General features: G+C 59.6%; 1 protein-coding gene across 3 annotated transcripts in view; it reads left to right on the top strand.

Moving 5' to 3' along the window:
• EPN2 (epsin 2) overlaps positions 1-15468 on the top strand; it is a 67282-nt gene extending 51814 nt beyond the window's left edge. For all 3 annotated transcript variants that reach the window (XM_068529504.1, XM_068529502.1, XM_068529503.1), the window contains exons 6-9: positions 8230-8403; positions 8677-8763; positions 10697-10909; positions 12772-15468. In XM_068529504.1, coding sequence (XP_068385605.1) covers positions 8230-8403; positions 8677-8763; positions 10697-10909; positions 12772-13070 — 773 coding nt within the window. In that variant the 3' untranslated portion in view covers positions 13071-15468. The remainder of the gene's footprint in view (positions 1-8229; positions 8404-8676; positions 8764-10696; positions 10910-12771) is intronic.
• Positions 15469-15855: the final 387 nt, after the last annotated feature.

The raw sequence follows: 15855 nt of genomic DNA, 5'->3' as shown, positions 1-15855 counted from the left end.
CCAAAGTGCACCGAATGCCAGGCTCTGTCCTGCCGTGCGGGGACCCAGACAGGAGCAGGTAATGGCCCTGCCCTCCAGGCCCTGGCAGGTGTGGGCGAGTCAGGCCGCCAGCCTAGTAGCAGTGCTATGTGGGCAGGGCCCCGGGGGCCGTCTTTGCGTCCATCCTGGGGCAGGAGTCCAGCGGGCGTGAGGCGTGCGTCTTGGAGGAGGCTTCAAGGAGGAGCAGGAGTGGCCGGGCCCCGAGGAGGCGTGGGTGTTCCCGCAGAAGGCTCGGCTCGTGACAGGCGTGAGGCCATGCGGTGCTGTAGTGGGCCCAGGGCTCGGGCCCTGCCGGTGTGAAACAGGCAGCAGGGGTGGGGGTGGGGAAGGGGAGGGCCAGGTGGGTGTCCCTGGACTTGTCCTTGGGGGATGCTGTTGGCCTCAGGGCTGGGCAGAGAGCCCCACACCCGCTTTGGTGGGAGCCCTCTGTGCCTTGGGGCAGACCCAGGCCAGTGTCCCAGAGCTGTCGCTCACCGGAGGCCGCAGCAGCCCCGCCTGTGTGCCGTGCCCCCCGGGAGCACGCGTGGCCACACGAGGCAGGTCTGCTGGAAACGCCCCTCAGCTCTGCCCATGGGGACATGGGCCCTTCCAGGCAGCGGCTCGGACTTTTTTTAAATCTGAAAACAGTTCTTGTGTAAAGTTACGGGTGGGGTGTTCTTCAGGAGAGACTCTCCATCCCTTTCTAAGTCGTATGGGGTCAGTAAGCAGACGGGCGGCCTCCTCAGTGCCCGGGGGAGAGCGTGGTCCCTCCAGGAGCTGGGTGAGGCCAGCGAGCTTGAGGAGCACTGAGTCCAGTCGGTGGCTGCTTTGGGGAGGGGTTTGGGGATCGCAGTGGTGGGAGAGAGACAGACTTTTCCCTCTCTACCTTTTTTTTTTCTTTAACTGTTTGACTTATTTACCAGGGGCAAGTACTATCTGGTCAGGAGAGAGGGAATACATATTTTTTCAACCAGCAAGTTTGCCCAGCCCTCCCATCGGCTGGTAGACAGGCCTGGGCCCTGGCGCTGGGTGTCCTGACTGACCAGGCACCTGACCCTCGCAGGGAGCTGGGGGGTCTCCTGCGGGTGGGGCAGGACCACCTCCAGTGGTTGGGGTTCTCAAACCTGCAGGCAGCGGAAGCCAGCAGCTGGGGAGAGGCGGCTGGTGCCCAGAGGCAGCTGAACATCACGTGGGAATTCTGCCCACGTGGTTCTGCTCTTCTAAATTTTTTTTAATCAAGATAAAACTTACGCGACATAAAATTCACCATCTTACTCATTTTCAAGTGGATAGTTCAGTGGTTCGTAGCCCTTCACGATAGCATGCGGTTATCAGTACTGATCCAGGACTTTCCATCACCCCAGAAGGAAACCCCTTCCCATTAGGCAGTCACTCCCCGTTGCCCCTCCCCCACCAACAGTCTGCTTCCTGTCTCTGGAGTTGCCTGTCCCGGTGTTTCCTATGTCACGGGATCACACGACACGTGGCCCTTGTGACTCCCAATTAACATGTTTTCAGAGTTCGTCCACGTGATAGCACACGTCCCTACTTCATTCCTTTTTAATGGCCGAATAATATTCCATTTTATAGACATACCACATTTTGTATAACCATTGAGCAGTAAGAGAAGGTTGAAACCTGAAATTTTGAAATCAGATTTTTAAATGTTGACAGTGAATTTTAAAACTTAAGATCATGGTTGGAGCTAATCAAAATGCACCTGCAGTGGCCACGTGTGGTTGGTTCATGGACTGCCACTTTGCCATCTTTTGCTACTTGCCCAACCCAGGGCCGTCTCCTTGGTTCTGATGCACTTGGCATTTTTACCAGTGACTTGGGGAAAACAGAGCATCAAAGCCCAGAGAGGCTGTTCATTCCGCTGAGGTCACACAGCAAGCGAGGGGCAGGCTCAGTGCTCACGGCCCCCAGTCCTGGAGTCGTCACGCCATCCTGGACTGCCGCTAAGGCCTTCTGTGGCCGCTCGTGTCCAGGAAAAGTCCCCTTAGACTGCAACAGGGAGCGAGAACTCGTGTCAAAATGTTAGCTTGTCTGCTGCCTGCGTCCCCTGGGCCCGTGTGTTTTCACGTGGTTGGGGTCACATCGTGGGTGCGTGTAGACATTTCTTTCTTCCGTACACGGGGAGCCTTTCCAGGCGTCAGTCGAAGCTCTAGACGTCGGCTCCCGTGGGCAGTGCTAGCGCTCTGCCCTCAGCAGCGCTGCAGGACGCGGCCTCAGCCCCGCTCCCAAGCTCACTGGACCGTGGTGACTGTGAACTTGCTTCCTTCTTCCGAGACGCCGCTCCGGAGTGAGACAGTGTCGGGTTTACTGCTTAGTCTGTGGTAGAATCTGCCAGTGTGTGTTTGGGGACCACCCCACCACCCCGAGACAGCTAGAAAGATCAGAGTCTCTTCCCCAGCACTGTTGGATGCGCCCTCTGGATGAAAGAAGCGCTGTTGTGAAAGCCACCCTTGGTAGCGAGCCCTGCCTTTACCAGCTTGTGCCAAGGGGCCTCGGGAGGAGATGCTGGGGGCTGGGAGGAGGGAGAGCGGCGCCTGCCAGGTCAGCGGGGCACTTCCTGCACCTGCCAGACACAAAGCAGCCACCTGGGACAGCAGGGCTCACGGCCTGTGATTCCGACGGCCTTGGCCGGCTCAGCCCCCGCCCCGGCTCACTCCATGACCCGCCATGTGACTGCTTCCCTGTCCCATGGAGACTGCTCGTGGGGCTCGGGGGGAGCCGGGCGGGGGGAGCCGGGCACGTTCCCTGTGAATGGGCCCTCGGTCCTTGCCTCCCCTCCTCTTGGTCACTCAACAAGCGCCTATTTGTCGGGTGTGTGGCCCGGCCGGGCCTGCCGGGGCTGTGGTGGGCGGAGCACAGCGGGGTCCATCGTGTCCCACGTGCGGTCAGGAGGGCAGTGCCCGTGGCCCGGGGTGGTGGGAGGCCAAGGAGTTCCAAGACGGCCTCTGCCTGACAGGGCAGCCTGGACCCCCTTAAATGCCGGCTCCTCACGTGATGCTGTGTCCTGCTGTTTGGCTAGTGAACGCCTGGCTGTGCTTGAAAACACGGCTCGGGTGTCCTGCTCGGGGAGACGGGGTCACCCCGTCCTCAGGACCCCTCCTTCCCCGTGGTCGCCGGCTGCCCGTGACCCGCGTGCTAGGTACAGTCGCCGGGGCCGTGTTTCTCTTGCAGGGCAGGGCCTGGGCCTGGGCCGTGCGGGCCAGACGATGCTCAGAGGGGCGAGGTGGTGCCGGGGGCCGCCTGTCTGTGGCAGGGTCCGGCCCCACCAGACGTCCGTCTGTCCATCCAGCCTGTGATCCGAGCGGCCCAGGAGCTGGGTGCTTCTCCCGCAGCTGCTGCCCATCCTAGCCGCTCGGGGAGCCTCTAAAAATGCGAATGCCCAGGCCCTCCCTGGCATCTGTGTGTGCGGGGGTCAGTAGTCTACTCACACCCCCAGGGGATTCCCAAGGGCCACAGCTGAGAACCGCTGGCCTGGTGCCCCCTGAGCTGCATGGTGAGTGAATCCCTCTGAATCAGAGGCGTTTGCAGACTCTCTGCGTGGGCTGTGCAGAGTCGGGGCGGCTCTAGCTGTGTGTTTCTACACCCGAATCAGACATTTACCGGAACCTTCCAGAAGTGCTCTCCAGCGTCGACGGTGCCCATGGCGGGAGTCGGGGTGACCGCGGGGCCCCCGCAGCCCTGAGACTCTGTGGGTCCCTCAGGCCCCATCAGTTGCCAGCACCTTCGTGTGTCAGGTCCTCTCTGAGGCCCGGGAGAGCGGCGTGAGCACAGCCCCCGTGAGCAGGTGCCTGTGCGGGGCTCCGGGCTGCGTGAAGAGAGGGTGAGGGGGCTGCAGGGTGGGGGACCGTGAGCCCTCGGTCCTCGTGGGCGCTGCTGAGCGGGCGAGGTCGAGGCCCCACGGGAGCCGGAAGCAGCCTGGCACCGGGTCCGGGTCCTCTGCGACCTCCCCATCCTGCGTCCTCTCCGTTGCGTCTCGGCGGCTCTGCAGACACGTCCCAGCTCTTCTAACCTGCAGTCCGGTGCCCTCCCTGACGCAGCGTCCACCCCGGCAGCTCCCTCCAGTTGAGACGGGAAACCAAGGCCCCCGAGGTGCTGTGCTGCGGGCAGAGCAAGGGCGCACCCCGGCTGTGTGACTCCAGCCGGGACCAGGTGTCCCGCTGGCCATAGTGGGCCTGGGAGAGTGGGGTCAGTCCCGGGGGAGGTTGTTCTGCGTGAGACGCTGGGCGGACGGGAGTGAAAGGGCGGAGGAGCTTCTGGAAGCCTCAGGAGGGTTGTGGGCTTGGAGGCGGCAGCTGGAGAAGCCCCAAGTCCACACCAGAGCTGGCCGGCCGCCGGTGGGTGACAGGCGTGAGTCTCCAGGGGCTGGCGGGAATGAAGCTTGCAGGTGGGAGGCTGCCCTGGCTCGTCCGTCGTGGTCGCCGTGGCAAGCCTGGGGGGGGCCGGCCGGCGGCGCTGCGTCTTCTTCAAAGCCAAGGAGCCCCTTTCACGGCCGGGCCCCGGGCGCTGAGTCCACGGGGGTCAGGGAGCAGTGCCCAGTCTTCTCACCCCGTCTGGTGCCCCCAGGAGCTCGCTGTTCAGGGAGACCCCTGGCAAACGAGTAGCCACGGAGCTTTCTGGAGAGTGCTCCGGAGGAGTTGGGGGCGCGTGCAGGCAGAGTGCGGACACAGCTTTTTGGAGTTCCAGGAAAGTAATGTTTGAAAAGATGGTGACAGCGGGCTTTCAAGAATTGTGGCGAGGGGCTTCCTCTCAGAGCTGGGGAGCCTAGTGAGCCCTACACAGGGTAATCAGAGAAACCCACACCCAGACGTGCAGTCAGGAGACTGGGAACAGCAAAGGGAGAGGACATCAGAGAGGACGCCCCGGGAGCAGAGAAGAACAGCAGTCAGGCCGGCGGCCGAGTCCCAGCAGTGACGAGAACGTCGGGGCGGTGGGATGACGTCCTCAGGGCCCACCGGGAGGACATCCTTCTCCTGAGAACGACGGTGAGACAGAGAAACCACCGAAACCCTCACCCACCAGAATCCTGCATCCGGTAAAGGTATCCTTCAGGAATGAAGGTGAAAGGGTACCATTTCCAGCCCCACAAAAACTGCCAAGGGAAGCTCTTCCAGCTGACAGGGAAGACAACCGGACGGAAACTCAGATCTCAGGAAGGAATGGAGAATATCGGGAATACGAAACCAGGCGGGAGAAGTTGTTTAAAGTGATAAGAATATAAGAAAGCTGGAGCAGCGTGATTCACAGGCTTATGCAAATCGACGCAAAGCATCGATTGCGTGCTAGGCAAAAAGCCTCTGCCGCGTCAGAAAATTGGATCACATAGAATGCACCTTCTGACCACAGTACACTCAAGTTTAAAGTCGGTAGCAAAAAGATAGGTAGAAAACTCCATACACCTGACATTTTAAAAACACTTCTACATTCTTGAGTCAAATAAGAAATTACAGTGACAGAAATATTTAGAACCAAATAATAATGTAGATATTTTCAGAATATCAGAATACATAGGACAACGGAAGTGATAGTAAGAGGAAAATTTAGAGCTTTAAATGTTTGCATTAGTCCAGAAGAAAGGCACAAGGTTGTTGAGGTGCTGAGGCTCGGATGGTGCCGCACCCAAGTCAAGTGGAAGGGACGGAACAGTGAGGAGGACAGAAGCTAGCAAGTTAGAACACAGACGGAATAACATCCACAAACACAGAGGTTGGTCATTGAAAAGAGTAATACAATAGAGAAATCTCTGGCAAGAGTAGTTCTGAACAATAAAGAGGAAAGGCCAAACAGTGTAGGAGCAGGTCCTGCCGAGGTTCCACGTAGAGTAAGAGGTGCTTGATCAACTCTGTGCTGACAGAGCTGAGAACTTAGATAACATGGATAAACTAAAAAAGAAGACTCAGCAAAGCTGGCGGAAGAACAGTAGGACACCTGTAAATAGGGATAGTCCTATAATCACTGAAGGAACCGAGTAAGTCACTCACCTCCCTCTCGCCCCCTAAATCACCCAGAGGGCTTTGCTGGAAGTTCTCACGCCATTCAAGAAACAACTCCGGGGACTCCCCTGGTGGTCCAGCGGTTAGGACTCCGCACTCCCAACGCAGGGGGCCCGGCTTTGATCCCTGGTCAGGGAACTAGATCCCGCGTGCCGCGACTAAAAGATGCGGCGTGCTGCAACGAAGATCCCACGTGCCGTAACTAAGACCCGGCACAGCCAAAATAAGTAAATAAATATTAAAAACAAAAAAGAAAGAAACAACTCCACTTTATACAAACTCCTTCGGGGGTGGGAAAAGGGAGTATTCCTACTCGTTTTATGGGCTAGCGTAACCTTAACACCAAAACCAGACAGAAGATGCACAGTGTGAGAATGAACATGTCGGGCCAGGCCCACTTAGGAATATAGGTGCAAAAACCCTAAGCAAAGAAGCAACTGCAAAACCAGAATGAGAAAAATATAAAAATGATACAGTACATCATGAAAAACATTGTTTGCCAGGACCAAATCACTAGGAAATGCATTCATGTACCATATTAACAGGCCCAAAGAGAAAAATCATGTGATCATCCTAGTAGAGGCAGAAACAGGTTGACAAAATTCACCAGCTCTTTATTGCAGAAGTCTTAGCAAACTTGGAATAAGGGGGAACTTCCATAACCTGATAAAGAGCTTCTGAAAGGAAAAAAGCCTATTATGGTAAATGGTGCCATTTAATGGTAAACGTTTTAAGAGCAAGATGTGGACGCAGTCCGTTCCCCTGCTCTGCGTTGGGGCGGGTGGTCCCGGCCAGCCTAGCGAGACGGGAAAATGAGGGACTTGGAAGAACTAAGCTGTCATCGTTTTCAAGGGATGTGACCGTGTACATAGACTCCCAAAGAATTTCTGCAAATGAGGTGATTGGAATTAAGAGTTATTAGAATTACTGTAAGAATAAATAGGATGCAACTAACACAACAGTGTAAAGCAATTATACTCCAATAAAGATGTTAAAAAAGAAAAAAATAAATAGGATGAATTTCAATGATTAGGATTAAGAGTTTAGCAAGATTGCTGAATACAAAAATTAGTATACGAAATTAAATTGTTTCTCTGCATGGTAATAAGTAACTAGAAACTGAAGTTTTAAAAATATGCCGGTCCCTAAAGTTGTATAAATCCCTTATGGAAATAAAGGATAAAGTAAAAAGTATTATCCAGGCCACATGCGAGGGCGTGTGGAGGTGGAGTTCCTGCATGTCCCAAAAAGCACAAATTAGAGGGAAATCCTGCTGCGTTCTACTCCGTCCAAGCGAGAAGTTCTCTGTTCATCAAAAGATTCCATGAGGAGAGTGAAGGGAAAGGCCACAAGTTAGGAGAAGGTGTTTGTAACTCAAGGAAGGGAATCAGCACCCAGACGTGGAAGGAACCCGTCAAATCAATGAAAACAAAAAACCCAAGGGAGGCGGGTAGAGAGGGGACCAGGCCCCTGGTGGGAGAGGAGGCGTGAGGGGCCTGGGAAGGAGCGAGCGGACGCCCGTGTCTGCGGTGAAGGGCCGCGTGTGCAGCACGGCGACAGCTACACCAGCCGTGCCTTCTTGTCACAGGATAAAGTAGTAGACAGCAGTAAACAGCACGTTTCAGCTGCACGCCAACACAGCTCAGTCTCCCGGATAAACCTCTGCGTGAACACAGCCGCCCCCCGAGAGCACGCCGATGGTGCGTCTGGTAGCACGTGGCTCAGGGGCCCGGCACCGCTCGCCCCCTCGCCCCCTCCGTGGCGAAACGGGAGCTCGTGGAGGGAGGTGTGGACGATTGGGGTGGGGCGCGGGGGCCACGTAGTGCTTGTCTGAGGTGCTCCGCAGGGGGAGCGGGTGGGTGGGTGCTCTGTGCAAACGGACGGATGCAGGGGTGCATGCACGACCCACTCCCCACCCGGCACAGGCCCGGGCACTGGAGTCTGTCCCATCCTTTAGGGGTGGATGTGTGAGCGCACAGGTGTTTGTTTGCTGCCTCTCCGTTAGGCACCGCGCGTCTGCTGCGTGCAGGCAGGGAGGACGCTGCCGGGCAAGCTCTGCCGAGGCAGAGGCCGTGGGGGCTCCACGCTCCCTTCCCCGGGCGCTCCCCCCAGGGTGCTCCTGTGGCCCCGGGTCCTCTCCCTCTCACCCCGGCTGCCCAGCCCTTTCTGGGAGCATCTCTGAGCCGACCCCGCCTTCCCACAGGTGCCAAGCCAGCCACCTCTGTCGACCCATGGGGGGTGCCCACCGGAGCCGGCACACACTCCGTCCCCAGGGGCTCCGACCCCTGGGCCGCCCCGCAGCAGCCAGCCCCCAGTGCCGGGAAAGCCGCTGACCCCTGGGCCGCAGCGTCGGCCGCCAAGCCCGCGTCCCCCTCTGGTGAGCGCCCCCCCCCCCACCCCCGGCCCCTCGGCTTCGGTTTGGGGAGGGGGAGGCGGGGCAGGGGCAGCCGAAAGCCCTGCTCTGCGTGGGGAGGCCCCTCCCGGTGCCCTCCTTGCCCACCCGGGGACCCCACACCCCCGCTGCCCCCCGACTCTCCGAGTTCTCCCCCGTGGGGGCTACGGACGCCAGCCCACCTCTGGCCCCCCCCCATGGGGAAGCACAAGGCAGAGAAGTGGGGACACCGCACAGTCACTGCCACTCTCTCCCCAGGGGCTTTTGATCTCTTCAGTAATTTGAATGGTACAATTAAAGATGACTTTTCTGAATTTGACAACCTCCGAACTTCAGAAAAAGCAGGTACGTAGCGGTGGTGGTGGTGGTGGATTCCGGGCCGTCCTGTGCCCCTGACCAGCCCCGTCGCTGCGGGCATCGTAGTCAGGGACCTGGCGCCTCCACGCATGTGCACGTGTCTGACCTGGGAGCCGGGGGTCTGACTCAGGGATTCACGGGGCGGCGGTGGCAGGAATGCCCTCGAGCTTTCTGTCACCCTCTCCTCTCCTCCAGCCACCTCTGTTCCTCGGCCTCGCGCCCTGGGCCCTGTGGCCGCTGGCGGAAGCCCACTGCCCTGGCTCCCCGGCCGGCCCAGTGCGGCCCTGCCCCGTCTCCACTCGCCTTCCTCTTCCCGGCTCCCCAAAGGCGCCCCCTTTTCCAGACCACCCGGCTCTCTGTGTGGGCAGGCATCTCCGACGCACGCACGTGCACGCTCTGCAGAAGACCCTGCTCCTCCCCGAGTGCCCCTGGGCTGGGAGGGGTCAGGGTCAGGTGGGGGGAGAGAGACTGGGCCCCGGGGGGCAGAGGGAGGGGGCTGGATGCCCTCTTCCCACAGCCCTGTGGGGCAGGGGACAGAGCCAGGTGGTGCCTGCCTTCCTCGGGGGCCACCCCTCCCAGCTGCACCGAGCAGCTTTTCTCCTTTCTCTCTCCTCTCCCGGCTTCCCTGCTCCCAGTTTCCCACTGCCGCCTCCCCCAGCAGGCCGGGCTGGGCTGGCCTAAGGTAGGAGCAGCCTGGCACCCCTCACCACCCCCCCGGGCCCTCTCAGCTCCAGGGGCCCAGAAGCAACTTAGAGCTGCTGCTTCCCGGGGTTTCTTTTGCCGCATTAAAAAAGCAACAAGATTCCGTGTGTCTCTTCCACAGGCCAAGGTACAGCATAACTGTCCTTGCCCGCTCCCCACCCCTCAGGGAGAAGCCTAAGCACCCTTCCCTGGGCCTGTGAAGTATTTACGCCAATTCTGGAGGTGTTCCCATTGTAGAAAGTGTGGGAAAGTTTATGGAAGACAATGAAAATCATCTGTATTTCTTCCATCTGCACGTGGCCACTGTGCTCCCTCCCAGCACTTTTTCTGAGCTCTTACGGACAGCCTTTGTTGTTGAGCTCGTACTTGCCGGAGAGAGTCGAATCCCGCCCCCACCACTTTTATGGAAAAGTGGATTGAGAACATTTTCTTGCAACATTACAAATTCTTTAGAAACAGCTTTGTAGTATCTCTTTGTAGGGCTCAGCGACAAGTTACTGGGTTCCGTAAGATGTTACAGAAAAACCTGAACTTTTTGGCCAACCCAATATTTAATCGTTAATTTTGGGGAGGGCATTTTAGGTTGATTTCAAGTTGTGCTAAAGTAAATAATGCTGTAGTGAACATCTCTGTGCTTAAACCCCTGCTCACACTTTGCATTATTTCCCGAGGCTGGGTTCCTGGGCGTGGGGCTGCTGAGTGCAGAATCGCCGGTTCTTCGGGACCCGTGTCCCCATCACCATCTCACACCCTAGCAGAGCCACCACATTCCCGCCGGCCTGCCTCAGCACACCCTCTGTTGGCTGAATTTTTAAAAGTCATTTGCTTTCTTCTTGCTGTCAAGCAATTCATGTTCACTGTAGAAAATTTAGAAAATGAAAACATTTTAAAAAATGTGAACTACTCACGTGTAGCCACCAACCCAAAATGCCATCTTAATATTTGTGGAGATCGTGCTGCACTGTTCTGTCCCTGCTCCTTCCTCTTCGCGCCTTCCGTCCCTGGACTCAGGTCTGGTTGTGCGTGCCCTGCCCTGTGGCTGACCGTGGCTCCAGGTTGGGGCTGTCGGAAGCGGCACTGCAACGAACGCCCCATTCCCTGGGCAGCCGCGCGCGTCCCCGGCGAGTCGGCATCCGGGGACATCGGGGTTTGCTCTGGACGCTTCGGGGTTGGATGAGCCCTCCAGGCTCACCAGCCCGTGTGTGTCCTTGTCTTGCAGCCAAGGCGGCCTCTCCGCCGGCCCAGAACAGTGGAACTACCAGCCCCGACCCCTTTGAGTCCCAGCCCCCGACCGTGGCCTCAAGCAAGCCCAGCGGCACCCGGAAAACCCCCGAGTCCTTCCTGGGCCCCAACGCGGCCCTGGTGAACCTGGACTCGCTGGTGACCAGACCAGCCCCGCCGGCACAGTCCCTCAACCCCTTCCTGGCACCAGGTATGCTTGCTTCCCGGCCTTCCTCTGGCCGTCTGCCCTTCCTGAGAGCGGCTCTGGGGCAGGCCTGTGGGCGCTGACCTCCCCTCCACCTCTGCGGGGGGACTCTTCCCTCGGGGACCACAGGCGGGGACCAGGCTCAGGGGCGTGCTGGCCCCGGCTGAGCAGTAGCGGAGCGCCGAGCGTCCTGAACCAGCACTTGCGCCTCTCCGGGACTCGTGGGGGGCTGGAAAACGGACCCTGTCCTCTCAGTCGAGACCGCTGAGCAGAAGCTGCCCCTGACTTGGTGTCCCAGCCAGGGAGACCCTCTAGCGAGCGCCAGTTTTAGGCCAGCTGGAGGCGGATAGTGCTGGGGCTGAGGAGGAGGAGCCTGGGTTTGGTGCCCAGCAGCCCCCTTGTCGGGTTGGGGGGTAACTGGGCCCTCTGCTGGGCCGCGCTCCAGGGACCCCAAGAACCCTCACTTCGCCCCTGCTGCTGGATTCTGCCTTATCTGGGGCTGGAACTCACCCTTGCCCCCAAGCCCCTCCTCCCTGCTGGTGGGCTCTCCACCCTCGGGAGCTCCACGTGGGCTGCAGGACAAGCCCCGGCCCTCGAGTGAGTGGCCAGGGCCCCCGCCCACCCCAGCGCCCCGTGTGCTCAGACCCTCAGCTGCGTGCGCTGCTCACGCTGTCCCCCGCTACACGCTGTCCCCCGCTACACGTCCTGCTCCCTCTGCCGGGACACCTCCCTCCTCTTCTCCGGGGGTGGGGACGTGGACCCACCCTTCGGTTCTCAGTCCAGGCAACCCTCTTCCTTGAGGAAGCCCCCGCCCTTCCCCAGAGTTTTCCCAGAAAGGCCTTGGGCTCCCCAAGGGCAGGAACAGGTCACGTTCAAGGTGTTTGGCCTCAGGCCTGAGGACTTGGCAGGCTGAGGTCGGGGACCCTCTGGCAGAAGCGGGGTGTGTGCTGTGCCTGGGTCCTGCCCAGCCGTGCGCTCCTGAGGTGGGTGAGGGATGTGGTTGCCCCAGCAGGGGTGGCTCCAGGGCAGAGCTGGCTGACAGCCGGGTGTCTGCCCCGAGGGCCCCCGCAGGAGCTCCACTGCCAGGCCGTGGGGGGCCGGTCAGGGCCTGGGGGCTGCAGCCAAGATGCAGGAGGTTCCGGCAGCCCCCCGGCCCTCCAGGGCCATCCTCCTGGTTCTGCCCCTTCCTGGCCCTGCTCTGTAGTCTGGTCTGCTCATCTCTAGCCGGGGTGCTCTGATCTGCACAGCCCCCTTCCTAGGCTACGAGGAGCGACCGATGCAAGAGCACTGGGGCGCCCTCGTGGGGAACAGGCGGCATCTCCTCTGGTGGCCTGGGGGTGCCCTCCTGGCAGCCTTTGTGAGCAGGGGCTGGGCCAAGTTGGAGACTCAGTGCCGGCAGCGCCCGTGGTTTTCGGCCAGGGTATCGGTAGATGTTTCTGCTGAACGCGGGGAAAGCCTTTCTGGTATGAGAGAAATTCGGGAAACTGGGCAGGACGCAGCTGCATCTGCTTCTAGACTGCAGGACTTCTCAGGGCCTTTATTATGCCAGGGTCCCCAGGCGCGGGCCGCCCCGCGCTTCCCGCCTCTCCCGTGGCTCCCCTCTCTCCCCGCACCTGTGGTCGCAGAGCTCGGCTGGCTGGCTGGCTGGCTGAGAGAATGAGGGAGGGCGCCCGGGGTGCCAGCCCGGAGGAGGAGCTGGGCCCCGCGAGCCTGGCCCCTCGCTGGGCTCCTCACGGCTGAGTCTCCTCGTCCCAGCACCGGGCCCAGAGGGGCGGGCGGGCCGCCCCGGTTGCCGCTGTGCCGTGGCCGTCCAGGCCCCGGGGACGCTGCTGCTCTGACCGCAGCCGCCCCGCCCGCTCTCTCCCCAGGTGCCGCCGCGGCCTCAGCCCCGGTCAACCCCTTCCAGGTGAACCAGCCGCAGCCGCTGACGCTGAACCAGCTGCGGGGGAGCCCGGTGCTGGGGAGCAGCGCGTCCTTCGGGCCCGGCCCGGCTGTGGAGCCCGTGGCTGTGGCCTCCATGACGTCCGCAGCCTCCCACCCAGCTCTGGGGGCTGGCGGCTCCTCCCTGCCGCCGCTGGGCCCCGCCGCGATGAACATGGTGGGCAGCCTGGGCGTCCCCCCGTCGGCGGCTCAGGCCACCGGCACAACCAACCCGTTCCTCCTCTAGTGCCCGCGCCGGGACCCGCCGCAGAGCATGCGTGCCGAGGACGCCGGGCAGGGGCTCTCGCCTGTGGGATGGGGTCTGAGAGCGGGGTGGGTGTGCAGAGGGTGTCTTTGCGGTCCTGGCCCTCAGCCTGAGGGTCGAGAGGTGGCGGGCTTACTGAGGCGTCGTCATGCGGCACGTGGGTCCCCGAGCCTGTGTCGGGAGGGAGGGCCCCTGACCCAGCCTGGCCGCCGCCCCCCCCCCCCACCCCCCCCCCCCCCCCCCCGCCTCCTCGCAGTGCGGGCCCAGCCCCCGTGGAGATCCGCCGGCCCTCGGGGGCCTTGGATGGGGAGGCGGCAGTGCTCGGTGCTGGCCCAGCCTCAGCCCCGGGCCTCTGGGAGCCCCCCTGCCCGGGACCTGGCGCCCACCCCCAGCCCTGGCGACCCCCCAGGCGTGGATGGGATGGAGTGCTGGCTCCCTCAGACACTGACCTTTGGGGGACACGGTTGTGCATATTTTACTTTTCTTTGACTCGTGTGTGAGTTCAAAGTAAACGCCACCACCGTGGAACAACTCTTGAATTAAATCCACTAGAGCAAGCTTTAAACTAACCTGAGCATAACCCCGCCACGTGCTCCATGCTTGTACACGTTTGCACAGATTTTGTTTAGTACAGTTTCATATTTGAGTTTGCAGAATTATCGAATAGTCTTTTTTGGCTAATATTTTTATAACGTCGTTCTTATTTAACTGTCTAGTTTTGATAGAATTTACCAGGTCTGGCTGAATTAAGATACTGGCAGTGTCATGTTAGTGGTGTAAATCCTCTTATTTATGGTTTTAACTCTGTAAGAAAATTTAACTAGGAAGAGACAAAAAAATGCCTTATGGAAAAACTAAAGCAAATTCTTTATAGGAAAACATATGGGAATTTGATTATGCATAAAAGATGATGTTTATTTAAAAGAAAAAAAAAAGGAAACTACAACAGTAACAAAAAATCGTAGCTTCCAGTTGCCTTTTCTTTTAACTCCTTTTTTTGGTGGATTACCAAACTGATTGACTTTCAGCCTTTTTGGCTAGATCCTAAGAGAGAGGCTGTTTTTCTTACTGATGAACCAACGTGAAGAAAGTTAAAGACAAAAATCTAACATATGAATGTGACTCACCAGGTTTTATCAGCTAACTCCTTTTTGTGACTGAAGGCATGCACAGTTAACAAGACTTCGTTTACAGTGGGAACGTGGGATGGAGGAGACTTCTGGAACCCTGTGTCTGTGACCCTCTCTGTCTTACTCCACACTCAGGGTAGAGGTGGGGACAGTGGCGGGGGGGGGGGGCGCATGTCGGGGGCAGCCCAGGCCGACAGGGTGAGTGAGGGCCCTGGGCTGGCCCTGACCTATGCACCTGCCCTCCAGACACCCGTTGCAACATAGAAGTAATCATCTCTTACTTGGCAGAGGAAGAAAAATCATTCTCACCCAGAAGAGATTTTTAGCGAACGTGCACTAATCTTACCTCCCTCTCCCCTGCTTTCCTCGCCCCACCCACCACTATAAAAAAGTATTAGGTAAGTCACAAATTAAAGACCAGAAGAGACTTGCTTCTCCCCAGGGAAGGGCCGTTTCCCCCGAGTCCTGTGTCTGTCTGGTCAGCCGGCCTGGCGGGCACCTCAGTCTCACTCTACGTGGCGGATGTCTCACCTCTAGCACCAAGGGCAGCTGACAGCTGGGGGTCTCTCCTGGGGGGATAGGGCCCCTCCACCCCTCTCTGGTTCCGGGAGCTCTGAGCCTTAGCGCTGGGCACGGGAGGCTGACTCAGAACTGCCTGCTCAGGCCACTCCTGTTGCCACGTAGAAGAGCTCACCCGTGCTCCTCCCTGGGGCTACCTCCGGCCCAGACCTCCTGCCCAGCCCCTGAGACCTGGGGCTGGACCATGGGCTCCAGTCACCCACGAAGGCCGGTCCGGCCTCTCCCAGCAGCCTGGAGGAGGGTGGGGCAGGGCGGGGCTCGGGGCAAGGTGCTCCCCCCGGGGAGGTGGGGGCCGACCCCCTCACGGGGCACAGGACCACGCTACTGGGGTCAGTGATTTCTCGTGAGTGAGGAGCCCTTGCCGATGGGACTTTAAGGCCCCGATGTTACAGCCAGTGGGCCACCCAGGCCCAGGCAGACTCCCGCGCCAGCTCCCGGCTCAGGCCCACCCCCAGGCGCCTCATCCGTGTTGCCCGTTGCACTGATCATGAAGCCACTGGTGCTGCCACGCGTGTGGGACACGTGCCATCAAGCTCCCTCCTGCCGGGCACCGTGGTAGGGGTGTTGCCCAGCCATTTTCTCAGTCCCAGGGGTGGGTGGCCGGTTTGGAACTTGTGCTGACTGTTGATACTTATTTACTGTATAAATATAATTTATCATTTGTATCACGATGCGGTTTCTGGCTGTGTCCTTACCCTGCCCCCACCCTTATCAATCCCGAGGCATCGGGAGAGGCGCGCTTCCTGCCTGGAGTCCAGCTTGGCCTGCGGTTCACAAGGCCACCGACCCGGCCTCGGTGCCTGTGTGAGCCTGAGCGTCGGGGAAGGAGGGGGCTGGGGGCTGCCGGGGGCACAGGCCAAGATCATTACAAGGGAGAGGGAGGGGGCTGAGGAAGAGGCCACGTCTCGGGGAGGGCTGTCCGTGCGGTGGGTGACGTGGACGAAAAGACAGGCGGTGGGATCTGACGGCGGGGCGTCGAGGGAGCTGGGGCGGGGACGCGGGAGAGGCTCCTGCAGAGCAGAGGGGCCAGAGAGGGTAGGGGAGGTTCCACGTAAAGA

The sequence above is a fragment of the Eschrichtius robustus genome, chromosome 20 (assembly GCF_028021215.1).
Source record: "Eschrichtius robustus isolate mEscRob2 chromosome 20, mEscRob2.pri, whole genome shotgun sequence".
Classification (NCBI taxonomy): Eukaryota; Metazoa; Chordata; class Mammalia; order Artiodactyla; family Eschrichtiidae; genus Eschrichtius; species Eschrichtius robustus.
Note: the sequence above shows the minus strand (reverse complement) of the source record. Positions and strands in the feature narration are given on the sequence as shown.